Here is a 13,774-nt window from a genome sequence, read left to right as displayed (position 1 = left end):
GTAAAGAAAAAAAATGCAAAAAACTTAATTTTGGGCCAACAAATACATATACTAACTATTAGGCCAGGGCTGGACTGAGCCCCCAAAATTTTGGGGCCCTGTGCAGTCGCACATCTTGCACGCCTTAAAATCCAACCCTGGAAGCCGTTCTAACCTAGAACGGTTTGAAAAAAGCGCTAGCTAGGAAGAATAAGAAACTGGCTACAATGACAGACGAAGATTGAGAAGATTTGGATAACAAGGCACCCTCAACCATTCAATTGTGCCTGTCTAAATCGGTTCTACGTGAGGTGGTAGGTGAGACGACTACGTCAGGTTTATGGTCCAAGCTGGATTCGCGCTACATGGACAAATCTCTGGCGAACAAGCTACGCCTGAAGGAGCGGCTGTACACAATCCGTATGACGGAAGGTACTTCAATTCAGTCTCATTTGGATGAATTCAATTCTATTTTACTGGACTTGGAAAATATTGATGTCATAATTGAAGATGAGGATCGTGCTATTTTATTGCTTGTTTCTCTCCCTAAATCATACAAGCATTTCAAAGAAATTATGTTGTATACACCGTGACCAGCAGAGTGACCACTGAAATCAGCAAAGTGGTCACGGTAGTCACTATGGAGGTCAGGGCGTGACTTCCACCGTGATTCAATTCCCGTGACCACTTTCTGATCAACGGTCGTCAAGCTACTGGTCACATCACCCTCCCGGTGGTACGGTTTGACTTAAATCCTTGTTCCGTTGCTCCGTTGAACTTTGTTATGATTTTGGCCATTCATTCTTGCACCATTTTGTCTTGAATTCATCCCGATTCGCCTTCATTTTACGCTTCATCATGCCTAGGTCCTGGTTTTCAATCATTGCGCCATAAACACCTGAAATATACTTCGTTCTTGCACGAACACATAAAATTAACTTAAAAGTTAGTACAATTAAAGCATATTTATATGTTAATTCACGGCTTATCAGGTTATAAGAGGCTCTCTTGTTCTCATGAAAGCTTCTCGTTCTGGAAGCTTGTACGTGTTGCATGGCAGTACTGTGACAGGTTCAGTTGCGGTATCCTCATCGGTGTTTGATGCTGATCTCACTCAACTATGGCATATGCGCTGGGGCATATGAGTGAGAAAGGCATGCATATCCTGAGCAAGAAAGGCCTCCTCGGTTCAGGTACGGGTAAATTACAAATTTGTGAGCATTGTATTTTTGGGAAACAAAAGAGGGTTAGTTTCTCTACTGCTACACACCGTACCAAAGATGTATTAGAGTATATACATTCTGATTTATTGGGACCGACTAAATTCCAGTCTATGGGAGGCTGTAGATATTTTATGTCTATTATTGATGATTTTTCTCGTAAGGTTTGGGTCTATTTCTTGAAACACAAAAATCAAGCATTTTCTATTTTCAAAAAGTGGAAAATTCTTGTTGAGACCCAGACAGGGAAAAAGGTCAAGAAGCTCAGGACAGACAATGACTTGGAGTTCTGTGAGTCAGACTTCACTGAGTTCTGTGCAGCACAAGGAATTGCCAGGCACAAGACCTTGCTTGGAAAACCCCAGCAGAATGGTGTTGCCGAATGTATGAACAGAACTCTGTTAGAGAGAGCTCGTTGTATGCTCTCTAATGCTGGGTTATGGAAACAACGTGATTTTTGGGCCGAGGCCGTTTCTACTACATCCTATTTGGTAAATAGGTCTCCACATTCGTCCCTCGATTTTAAAATTCTAGAGGAGGTTTGGTCAGGTAATCCTATTGACTACTCTAACTTACGAGTTTTTGGATGTCCTGCTTATGCTCATTCTAGTACGAGTAAATTAAACCCAAGAGCTGTCAAATGCATTTTCCTTGGTTATGCTTCTGAGTCAAAAGGATATCGTCTATGGTCACCTGGTTCTCACAAGATCATTCTGAGTCAAGATATCACTTTGATGAAAATGCAATATTTTCTTCTGGAAAAGATTGTGTTATTCCCAGTACATATTCGTACAATTACTATTAATACACTAGCAATGAACTTTTCTAAGCCTCCACAAGGTATCATATTCGTATTACTTTAACTCTAATAAAAATCATATAATTTTATTCCTTATAAAAATTTAGTGTTGTATTTTTGTAGGAAGATATTATTTGGTGGATAAAGGATATCCAGATAAACAAAGATATTTGGTGCCGTATCCAAGAATAAGGTATCATCAATCTCAATTTGAACAAGAGCCGCCAACTAATGCTCAAGAAGCATTCAATCGTGCACATTCTTCTCTTCGAAGTTGTATTGAGAGGTCGTTTGGAGTATTGAAGAAGAGATGGAAGATACTTGCTAAAATGCCACAGTTTAGTGTGGAGACCCGAATTGATGTTATTATGGCCACATTTGCACTACATAATTATATTCGAAAGATTTCACAAGATGACATGATGTTTAATGTGCTTGAGCAGCATCCAGATTACATACCGCCCGATGAACTTCAAGATTCAAGTAGTAATATCGCCATAAAATAAAATTTAAGTCAGACCTCTATTGAGATGAAGGAGATTCGCAACAATATTATTGCTACTTCATTATGGGATGCTAGATCATGATTTGCTAATAGTTTTATTTCAAAATGCTAAATTTTAATATGTAAACAAACCAATTTAAATTTTATGAAGATGTCATTTTTAGACTTTTTACATTTATCAGCTTGTCAAAAAAGCTAATTTTACCAAACATTTTTAAACATAACAGCTAGTTTAACAATTCTTCAGTTTCAGCTCCTAGCTTATAGCTTTTCAGCTTTCAGCTACTTTTGAGCTTTCAGCTAGGTTTGCCAAACATAGCCTTAGTCTTTTTTTTTTTTCTACCAGAACATCGTCATTTGGTCCTAGTATTATTGTGACACGACCATTTTTTATCCTTAATCAACTAAACAATTTAAATATTGTTAAATACAAAAGCATTTCGGTCTTTAATTATAAATTTTTTCAAAAAAATAAACATTAAAATAGTGGAGTCAACCTATTTTATATAAAAACAGATCGAAATATTCTTGTATTTAACAACATTTTAACGATTTTGTTGACGGAGGACCAAAAATGGTCATGACAAAATAATATCAGGACCAAATAAATATGTTTTGATGAGAAGGAATTAAAAGTGGACTGCAACCAATAAATCTAGTACCAAAATTGGGATTAACTCTATTGTTCCCTCAATTATATTTTAAAATAAATTTTAATTAGATTAGTTGTCAACAGTAACAAAAAAAATAAAACTATAATAGGCAGAGCTAGTATGAGTTTATCAATGCCCATCAAAGTGTGTGAATATATGGTGTATTTTTTATTTTTTATTTTTTGAAAGGAGTGTGAATGGTCTATTATTGTTTAGACCAAAAGTTCTCCACTACTAGTGCACCTTTAGTCCTTTACTAAAAACAAATGATTGTGTTCTTTTCATCTTTTGATCAGAATTTGTTGGATCTCCACTAACGCACCTTTACTAAAACAGTGTTTCCTAGTGTCTTCTTTTCCTTCTTCTCCAAAGAAGAAGCTAAGAAAGATAATCTCTCTTCTAATCATTCAATTCCCTTTTAGAAGTAGTGTACTGGTGTATATCCAATTTCCTTTTAGAAGTAGTTTGAATTGTATAACATATATGCTCTCTCGCTGTCTCACACATGCCAGGGGTACAAATCCAAATGTATTTGAACAATGCCAAGGAGAAATGAAAAACAAAGATATATAGTATTTTTACGTTTTTTATTAACAATATTTTTTTAAAATAAATTTAAAAAAATAAAATGTCCTCAATTATATTTTAAAATAAAGAGTTAAATCCATTTTTGGTCTTACATTTATTGAATGTTGGAAACATTTAGTCCCTTTTTGTTAATTTTGTTACATTTTAGTATTTTACCCAGGCTTTTAATGGAAAATAAAGATAGTATTTTTACGTTTTTTATTAACAAGATTTTTTTTATAAATCTAAAAAAAATAAAAATGTCTTACATTTATTCACCGGCCGCGGACGGGGATAAGAAAGAACAGAACCAGTCCCCACCACCTCCAATCAAGGATTATACGTTCGGGTGAATGACTGAGATGGCAATGTATGATAAGGAATTGATAATATTATAAACGCTAAGAAAATTGGAATAAAAATGTGAAAAAATCATTTGGACATGCGCTTGATGTCAAAAACGCACGTTTCGCCTTTTGTTTTTTATTTTTATTTTTGGAATACAGAATCAAAATGCAAGTGGGACTTGTATTTGATACGTCAAATGCATGTACCATTTTTGTTTGATTAAAAAAAAACAAAAAAAAAAAATTTGGTCGCCTTCTCCTTCGTATGAGAAGGCAACTAGCCATCTCTGGCGAAGGAGAAGACAACCATAGTTGCCGCCGATGGCCATTTTTTTTTTAATCAAACGCAAGTTGCGTTTGGATTCTGTATTCCGGGAAAAAATTTTTAAAAAATAAAAAAAACGCAAATGGGACATGCGTTTCTGACATAAATGAGTTTTTCGCCTTTTTTTCCAATTTTCTTAGCATTCCTAAGATTGTCAATTATTGACTCCACTGAGGCTCGAACCCACTCCCCATCATCCATGTGAAAGTGTAAACCAGAACACCGGGTGCCACTAGACCACAAAGTCATTGGGCAATATATTTCCACTTTATTTACTATACTAAAATAAATTTACTCTTTATTTTTAGTTTTTTAAATTTTCCCTCATATTAAATATTATCCAGATCATTTTTAATAAAGGGTTAAAATTATTGACTGATTGTATAAATAATGGAAAATTATTAGTAAATTTACTCCCTAGAAAATGATATATGGGAAGGATTAGAGATGGGACTTATAACATTATAAATACAAAAATGGTGAAAATTTTATTGTTTTTTTTTAAAATTATATATATATAATTTTGGAAAAGGTAAATAATTAACTTTGATTTTTGGGTTGAACTTTGCAATTTGCAGATGGATTTTGCTTTGTGTGGTGTTTCGGTCTGTAAATGGTCAAGAACATTGCTGGTAAACTTAAAAATATAAGGATGATGAAGAATTGAACATGAATGGACAGGAATGGCCTTCTAGTTCACCACCGACTAACGCTAAATGTGATGTTGGACTAAAATTGTCCAACTGTTTAAAAGCCCGGATAAAATTTGATAAAATTAATAAAAAACGGACTAATTTTGTCCAACGCTCTATAAATGTAAGACAAAAATGGACTTAACTCTAAAATAAATTTTGATTAGATAAGTTGTCAACAGTAACCAAAAAAAAAAAAAAAACTATAATAAGCAGAGCTAGTATGAGTTTCAATATAATGCTCATCAAAGTGTGTGAATGGTCTATTATTGTTTAGACCACAAGTTCTCCACTAGTGCACCTTTACTAAAACATATTTGTGTTCTTTTCATCTTTTGATCAGAACCACTAACGCACCTTTACTAAAACAGTGTTTCCAATTTTCTTTTTGACAACAATTACTACGTATGAATTATCTCTCTCTGTCTTCTTTTTTTCAAAAAAAAAACTTACTAAAGAACAGAGACGCAAATGGCGTACGCTGCTGTAACTTCGCTTATGGAAACTCTAAATCTACATTTCTTGCAATCACAACCACGATTCCCTCTTCAACACAAACAACAAATAGTTTCTCTCCATCAAAATCTTGGTTTCCTCCAAGAAATTCTTGAGAAATCTGAGATGGCCTATAATAAATCGGGGATGAAAGATTTAGAGGCAGATATGAGAGATATAGCGTTCAAAGCTGAAGAAAGGATTGAGATGGAGTTGAGTAACATATACCTTCAGTCAAGCAGTATAGAGGAGGTTTGCCTCTTCAGGCTTCATGGAATCTTGAATGAAGCTGTAAAACAGACTGATTACCTGAAGAAGAAGTTGAATAAGATTAAAAGTAAACAGCAGTTTGCAAAGGGTCCATCAATCCTTGGTCGGATGCGACAAAGAGGACTACTCCTTGGTTCAACATCATCACAACCTGCTGATCCAGAACGCGAGAATAATATTACTGTGAATAAATATTCCAAAAACACTTCAATCAAGCTTGACAGTAAAATGGTCGGATGCAACGAGGAGTTCAAGACGATAATGGATCAGCTCACCCAACAATCAACACAACAGTTACAAGTTGTGTCAATTGTAGGCATGGGAGGAATTGGCAAGACCACATTAGCTCGGAAAGTTTATGAAGATTCATCTATTACTTTATATTTTGACAAACGAGCATGGATTACTATGTCTCAAGAGTATAACAAGGAACAAATGCTCCAATGCCTTATTGGTTGTGTTAATGCAGCATCAAGAGATGAACTTCAGAGCAATGAACTCCATGAACAGAGACAAAGAAATTCCAAAGAAAATCTGCGTAAACTATTGATGGGTCAGAGATATTTTATTGTAATGGATGATATATGGAGCACTACTGCTTGGGATAGTTTGCAAGGATGCTTTCCAGACGATAATAATGGAAGTCGTATAGTATTGACTTCTCGGCTCAAGGAGGTGGCTGAATATGCAAATTCAGGTAACTCTACCATTAACATGCCTTTCTTAGATGCCAATGAAAGTTGGAATCTCTACTGCAATGTGTTTGGTCAAACAAAATTTGTTTTGGTGTTTGAGCAAATTGGTAGAGACATAGTGAAGAACTGTAAAGGATTACCTCTAGCTATTACTTTAGTAGCTAGTCTTCTCTCCAAGACAGAGGAGAATGTGGAAAAGTGGAACAATGTTGCAAAAAGTGTAATCGGTGATTCTAATGAAGCATGTTCAAGAGTACTATATTTGAGTTACAACCAATTACCTCACCACTTAAAAGCTTGTTTTCTATACTTTGGAGTTTTTCCAGAAGACTATGAGATCTCTGTGAAGAAGTTGGTAAGGTTGTGGGCTGCAGAGGGATTTTTGAGGGCAGTGGAGCATATGAATTTGGAGGAGGTGGCCACGGAATGCTTGCAAGATCTTGTTGATAGAAGTCTTGTTATAGTTGGTAAACATAATTATAATGGCAAAATCAAGACAATTAGAATGCATGATCTTTTGCGAGACTTGTGCGTAAGAGAAGCTCGAAGTGAAAATCTCTTGAATGTCATTGAAAAAGATTATTATGGTTTTGTTGAAAGACCAGTAAACGTTTGTCCTTGGATAAGTATTAAACCTGGATGCCACAAAGTATCTATGCTCTCTTACAATTTCCATTCCTTACACTCTGTTGATCATACTGATTTAAGAATTGCAGTAGTGCTTTGTCATTTCAAACTATTAAGAGTAGTAGACATGGAACTTAGACACGGCCGGAACTCTGAATATGAGATGCTATACATGAAACATCTTATTCACTTGAGATACTTAGCTTTGTCCATAAGTAAAAGTGCAAGCTCTCTTACACTAAAGTTCTTTGAGCATTGGAATATGCAAAGTTTTATTGTCCGTGGATATAGTGTTATATTGGATTCCTCTGATGCATTAGAAATTTGGAAAATGCCATTGTTAAGGAACTTTTATATGGACATAATTCCTTTTACATTAAAGGCTTCGAAGGTTGTACATAAAAACATAGAGACTATATCATGGTTGAGTCCTGAGTGTTGTAGAGAGGACCTTTTCACAAGAACTCCAAATTTAAAAAAATTGGGAATTCAAGGCAAAAGGTATTTTGAAAATGAAAATTCAAATGGTTTCTATAATTTTATGCACTTGGGACAGCTTGAGAAACTAAGCATCAAAAGATGGCATTTCAAACTTTGGGATAGGGACATTCAATGGGGAACTAGTTTTCTACCAAATCTTAAAAAGCTCAAATTCTTTGAGACTAGTTTTCCATGGAGTGATATGGGGCTTATTGGTATGTTGCCGAATCTAAAAGTTCTAAAGCTGATAAATGCTTGTGAAGGCAAAAAGTGGGAGCCATGTGTGGGAGGGTTCCGCCAATTGAAAAGGTTGGTAATTGAATGCAGGAATTTGGAAGATTGGAATGTTGAGGGTGATCATTTCCCTGTGCTTCAACATTTAGAGTTAAGTTGTTGCAGTTCGTTGCGAGAGATCCCTATTGCGTTTGCCGATATTATCACACTAGAATTGATTCAATTAAGTGGCTGCTGGTATTCCGTTTTGACTTCTGCAAAGTGTATTCAAGTTGAGCAGCAAAGATATGGAAATGATACCCTCTTTGTTCGTTCTAAATATATTCAGGTCTCTTTCTATCCCTGCCTCCATTATATCTCTCACCGTTTTACATTTCATGCTATTTATATTCTTTGCAATTCCTCTGCAATCAAATCATATCAATAATTATGTGCATGCTTTCTCTCAATTTTCTGTATCTCATATTTCCTTACCTATATAAATGCTTTTTTTTTAATAACTTAATTTATTGTTTCCAGCATTGATAAAAGTAAACATCACAAAGGAAGGTAGAGAATGATATCGATGAATGAATAAGGGCAGGTATATTGCATTTGCAAACAGCTGTTTATTTTGTTTTGTCCATTTTTTTTTCCTTAAAGAAAAATCATGCTTATTACTTATTAGCTTGCTTTCGTTTTTTATTTGGCAGTTTCAGTATTTTTTAAAAAGTTCCATCCTTTTTTTTAAAAAAATAATTATCTAATTATTACTGAAATTTAACTTTCATTCATAATTATTGGTCCTACTCTAGTTTTATAATCACCAAACAAACTATTGAATACCTCTCAATCACATTTTGTCTGTCATGTTTACTATTAATTGATAAATCTCTACTTATTTTCTTTAGTCTTTTTAATTATTTTTAAATTTTCCATGCCTTTAGGTGATGGGGAGTAAGACAAATATATTCACTGTTTTGGAACTCGTTACGTGTGGAGAGCTGCTCAATAAAGTTTTATGCAATTCTTCCCTTTTTAATTTGTGTGGTTCTTGCGGTTCAAAAAGTGGAAACGAAGCACAGTTTGCTCATTTCTCATTGTTTGTTATTATTAATTTCATCATCTCATATAAAAATCTTGGTGTTTGGACAAAATTATTTAGCAGCTGATTTGTGTGAACTTTAAAATTCATTGATTTTTCTCTCTCTTTGAAATCATTGTCTTGAAATTTCTGCCAACACTCTTGAAAACATTCGAAATGCATGCTCTCATTATATTGTGTCCTAATTAATTCTCTGAAAGTAATATTGTTTGACTGTTCAACTATACTACTATAGTCTATTTTGTCTAGGGAGACTAATACTACTGTGTGCCAATGCCACTCTTGTGGAAATTAGACTCTCAAGTCTCAATTAGATTGCAATCTCATTCTCATGGCAACTTAACCCAATTGAAGCAATTAATCATACACGTGGAGTTCATGTCTCTTTCCAACCAATCGTTATACCCTGCACCACGGTGCACAAAGCAATGTGCACCATGTATGTAAAACGACGTCGTTTCGGTGTTAGTAGACGCGGACGCGAATGACTCAGGGAATTCATTATTTATAATACACATAATCATTATCTATAATACACAGAACGTTTGCCTAGAATATACAGAATGTTTGCCCAGAATACACAGATGTTAGTGGACGCTAATGACTCCAGGGAATTCATTATCTATAATACACATAATCATTATATAGAATACACAGAACGTTTGCCTAGAATACACAGAATGTTTGTCCATAATACACAGAATATTTATGCCCATAATACACAGAACTCATCCTCCTAACATTCGAATGCACAAACACATCACAACTTGTGTTAATAACATGAATACACATAATATTTACACAAAAATACACAGAACTCATCCTCCTAAACATTCGAATGCACAAACACATCACAACATGTGTTACTAACATGAATACACATAACGGTTGCCTATAATACATAGAACGGTTGCCTAGAATACACAGAATGATTGCCTGAAATACACAGAATATTAACATAAATACAGAGATCGGCCGAAACCGGAAACGTGATTTCCAAAAAAAACGGACGATTAATTTACAATGCTCAAAACGATCGACGTCGTTTAGGTACGTGGTGCACAATGCTATGTGCACCGTGGTGCATAGTATAATTTGCCCTTTTCAACTCCCTTTTCTCAAAACAAAGTTGGACTAGTGAGAGGTGTGACTATTGTATTGCTTTATTCTCATAATGACAACACATTATCCATGTACCTCTTGCACAATTGTAGTCACAATCATATAAGAGTCAATACAAACCACCAAACTTACAACTAGAGCAATCATCAAGTCATTACACTTACGCATGGCACAATTCAATGACATAGCATCCATCACTTAGCATTTTCGCTGGGTATTTTTGTACAACTACGAAGTACAAGCCCAAAGAACCGTACTCTGAATAGAACGAAATCATATATGATGCAACAATTGTTAGATTTCAAGAAGCCAGTTTTCTAAACAGTACTCTTGTTAAGGCTATCTTTATTCATGCAATATTCTCTCACTTTTAAAAATAGACTCTACTTTCACATCACTAAATTTACAATTCTTTTACTATTTTCTCTACACTCGTAAAAATATTCTCTCACTTTCAAATAACATTATTATAATATAATAATAATAATAAAAATATAAAAATAATAATAATAATAAATAAATAAGTAATAAAGGACAAAAGGTTACCAATTTGATAACCTTTTGTCAACTAAGGGCGATCACGGTTCGCTTCCGGTTCTGAAGCAGCGGTTTCTGATTCTAGAAAATTGTGAACGGAAACTGTATAGGAAGGTTTCGGTAAGGGTTTGAACTGCTGGTTCAGATCAGGAAGTTTTTTTTTTTTTTTAATTCTATTTCTTTTGTTTTAATTTTTAAATTAGTCTAAATTCAAAAATTATAATTAATATTTTTTGGATTTTTTTCATTCTAAATTATATCTTTTTCCTTTTTATTTTTTTTAATTAATTAAAATAATTATTTTTAAATTATTTAAAATAACTTAACAAAAGTATTTTAATAATATAAAAATAATTATTTTAAATAAATTTAAAAAAAAACAAAACAATACAAAACAAAAGCCGGCAGTCTTTGTTTCCTTTTGTTTTGTTAATTTGTTTATTTAAAAATTATTAAAATTATTTTTAAAATACAAATTAATTTGACAATATGGCCAAATGTGATACAAATTACAAAGTTTTGCACCTAATTTCAACTTAAGGAGTAGTAACTTGCTAAACAAGTCATTTATGACTCAATTACACATTTTTTGCCGGTTTAGGGGATTTTAATGGAGTTTTTTTTTTAAGGGGCTCAATTGCACTATCCACTATATTTAGAGGGCTAATTTGACACTTTTTCCTTTAAAAAATGAAACAAATAGAAAAAATATAATATTTTTACTTTTAACTAAATAAAAAAATAATTGCTAATTACCATGTAGTGTAATGGAATTCCGGTTATCATTTCAAATGGGTGGTCATGGCTTAGATTCTTTGGACTAAAAATATTTGAGAAAGTATAAAACGGATTGATTTCTGACTTTCACCAAACACTAACAAATGAAAATATTTTTTAAAAAATTAATTATTTTCTAAAAATTATTTTTCCTATTTCCAAGCTTGAGCCTAATTCACTTGTATTCATGAACCTGAACTACAATCCTTAATTTTTTTTTAAAGCGAATTTTTGAAAAATTAACCTGATTAGCTGTTTCTATTTTGTATCAAACTGGAGCTGGCTTTGATACACACAAAACCGAAAGAAAAAAAGAAGAAGAAGAAGAAGACAGATTTGAGCTGTAAGATTCCCAATTAACATTAAACAATTTCGTCTCATGTTGTTATTATCTTCCAATTTCTCGCAATTAGTGTTACAAGTTGCAGAAAGCCATACAAATTTTAATATGAATACTAAGAGCCAATATAATGCTGTCATTTTGCAAGCCATACAAAATCCTTAGCAGCAACGAGCAAGGAGGAATTGAAGAAGAAGAAGTAGAAGTAGGGTGAAGACAGACTGGGATTCTTTATGCTGGTTTAGGTAATCTTCTTCTTCTTCTTATTTATATGAAGAGCTACAAACTTCAATTAGCAAAGAATCATACTCTTATGGCGATTCAATTATAATTGGAACAATTTATAAAACACATAACTCACAAAGTTGATTTTCTTCCAATCTCGTATTTCCAAAGCGAAATTGAAATTGAGTATGTAATATGTCTAATTGTGTGTCCTATTCTCATAACTACACACAATTCCAAAGATTCTCAAGCATAATTGAACCCTGAATGATACAAGTGATCAATTTATAGCATACTCACAACAAGAACCTTAGCTAATTAATACACACTCTTTTTATGCAATTGAAATCATAGAAGCCATCTATAATAAGAGCAAGCTTCAGAGAAAATCTATCTATTCATGATTAGAAGTAAAGACACAATGGAATTGCATGTATTGAAAACACAAGTAAAATTGAAGGAAGTGATTACTTTAGTTCTGATCCAATCATCCAATGTAGATTAAAGATACAAGCTTGAATTGAAATTGAAATAAATTGAATTGCAATATTGATCAGCATATTCACGTTGAGGCTCACACCGTGAGATGAGTCTCAGCGTGAGTCCCTTATCAGAACTCTGCTGAGGACTCACGCTGACTATCAGCGTGAATTCTTTTAGTTGACCTTAGCACGTTATCGTTTTGCTCCTTCAATTCGTTCCCCGGCTTGTCCTTGCGTGTTTTCCTTGTGCTTTAAATCTTCGTGTTCTCCCAAGATTAGCATTTTTTTCATGCTTGCTTGCTCATTGCTCGGTCCTTCATTCCTTCCATCAAGATGTGTCAAATTACACATTGTTCCACCTTTATTTACCTAGCATTTGAGTAAAAAACAAGCATAAATGAGCACAAATATGATGTTATTTAATGACGTATCAAATATTGACTTGAACTCTAATCTAAGATAATATAATTTTATTCTAAGTGGGGAGAAGTTAGAGATAAAATATTGGCCTAATCCACGCTCAGACTCACATCATGAAGTTGGTTGTGATTTCCATACTTTGTGCAACAATTTTGCAATCTTCACAATCATCTCTAAGCTATTTTTCACCTTATGGAAGTTTGAATTAGATTTTGCAATCTTCACAAAAGTTTTAATATACATAAGCCATTATGCAATTGTCACTTGAAAGCTTTTTGGACCGGTGCTTTGAAGTATAACACTATTTTGATTTCAATTTCTATTTAGTACCAAACACAAAGACTCCTACTTAAACTCGACCATTACCATTACTAAATATTTGATTCCTATTAACATTTCGATTCTAATGGTTGGACCAAATCCAAATGCACTCTCAGTGTACTGTGCTTAATTAACATATACATTGTTAGAAGCTATTCTATGAGAGATTAAAAACGTCACTTTAATCAAAATTGAAAGGTCAGAGATGGACATGCATATAACTTACGTACGAAGTATGTATTTATAACTCTGATCTATAACAAAAAATGTAATTATATTTCTCCTACATATAATTATATTTAAATATTATAACCACCAAACTAATATATAAATAAATCAAAAGAGTTAAATTATTTGTAATGTGAAATTAAAATAATTGGACATGGGTAGAAATATTTGATATTAAATTATCTGAGAATAAGCCACTACCGCGCTAATATAATTTAAAAATCATGGTTGTTTAGACTTTGCGTTGACGAGAGAATTGCTGTCTAAATTGCATCACATACATCTTTCATTTCTTCTTAGTATTGCTCTACTGCTTTGATCATCAGATTACCACATAGACATAGACGCAA

The 13,774-nt window shown here is 33.4% G+C and overlaps 1 protein-coding gene across 1 annotated transcript; it reads left to right on the top strand.

The window, feature by feature from the left end:
- Positions 1-5,547: 5,547 nt before the first annotated feature.
- Positions 5,548-9,157, top strand: LOC115996431 (putative late blight resistance protein homolog R1A-4). The gene is made up of 3 exons (XM_031235639.1): positions 5,548-8,216; positions 8,408-8,471; positions 8,815-9,157. The coding sequence occupies exons 1-2, from the start codon at positions 5,559-5,561 to the stop codon at positions 8,411-8,413; spliced, it is 2,664 nt and encodes an 887-aa protein (XP_031091499.1). The 5' UTR covers positions 5,548-5,558; the 3' UTR covers positions 8,414-8,471; positions 8,815-9,157.
- Positions 9,158-13,774: the final 4,617 nt, after the last annotated feature.

The sequence above is a fragment of the Ipomoea triloba genome, chromosome 11, assembly GCF_003576645.1.
Source record: "Ipomoea triloba cultivar NCNSP0323 chromosome 11, ASM357664v1".
NCBI lineage: Eukaryota > Viridiplantae > Streptophyta > Magnoliopsida > Solanales > Convolvulaceae > Ipomoea > Ipomoea triloba.
The sequence above is the reverse complement of the archived record's forward strand: the minus strand, read 5'-3'. Positions and strand labels throughout refer to the sequence as shown.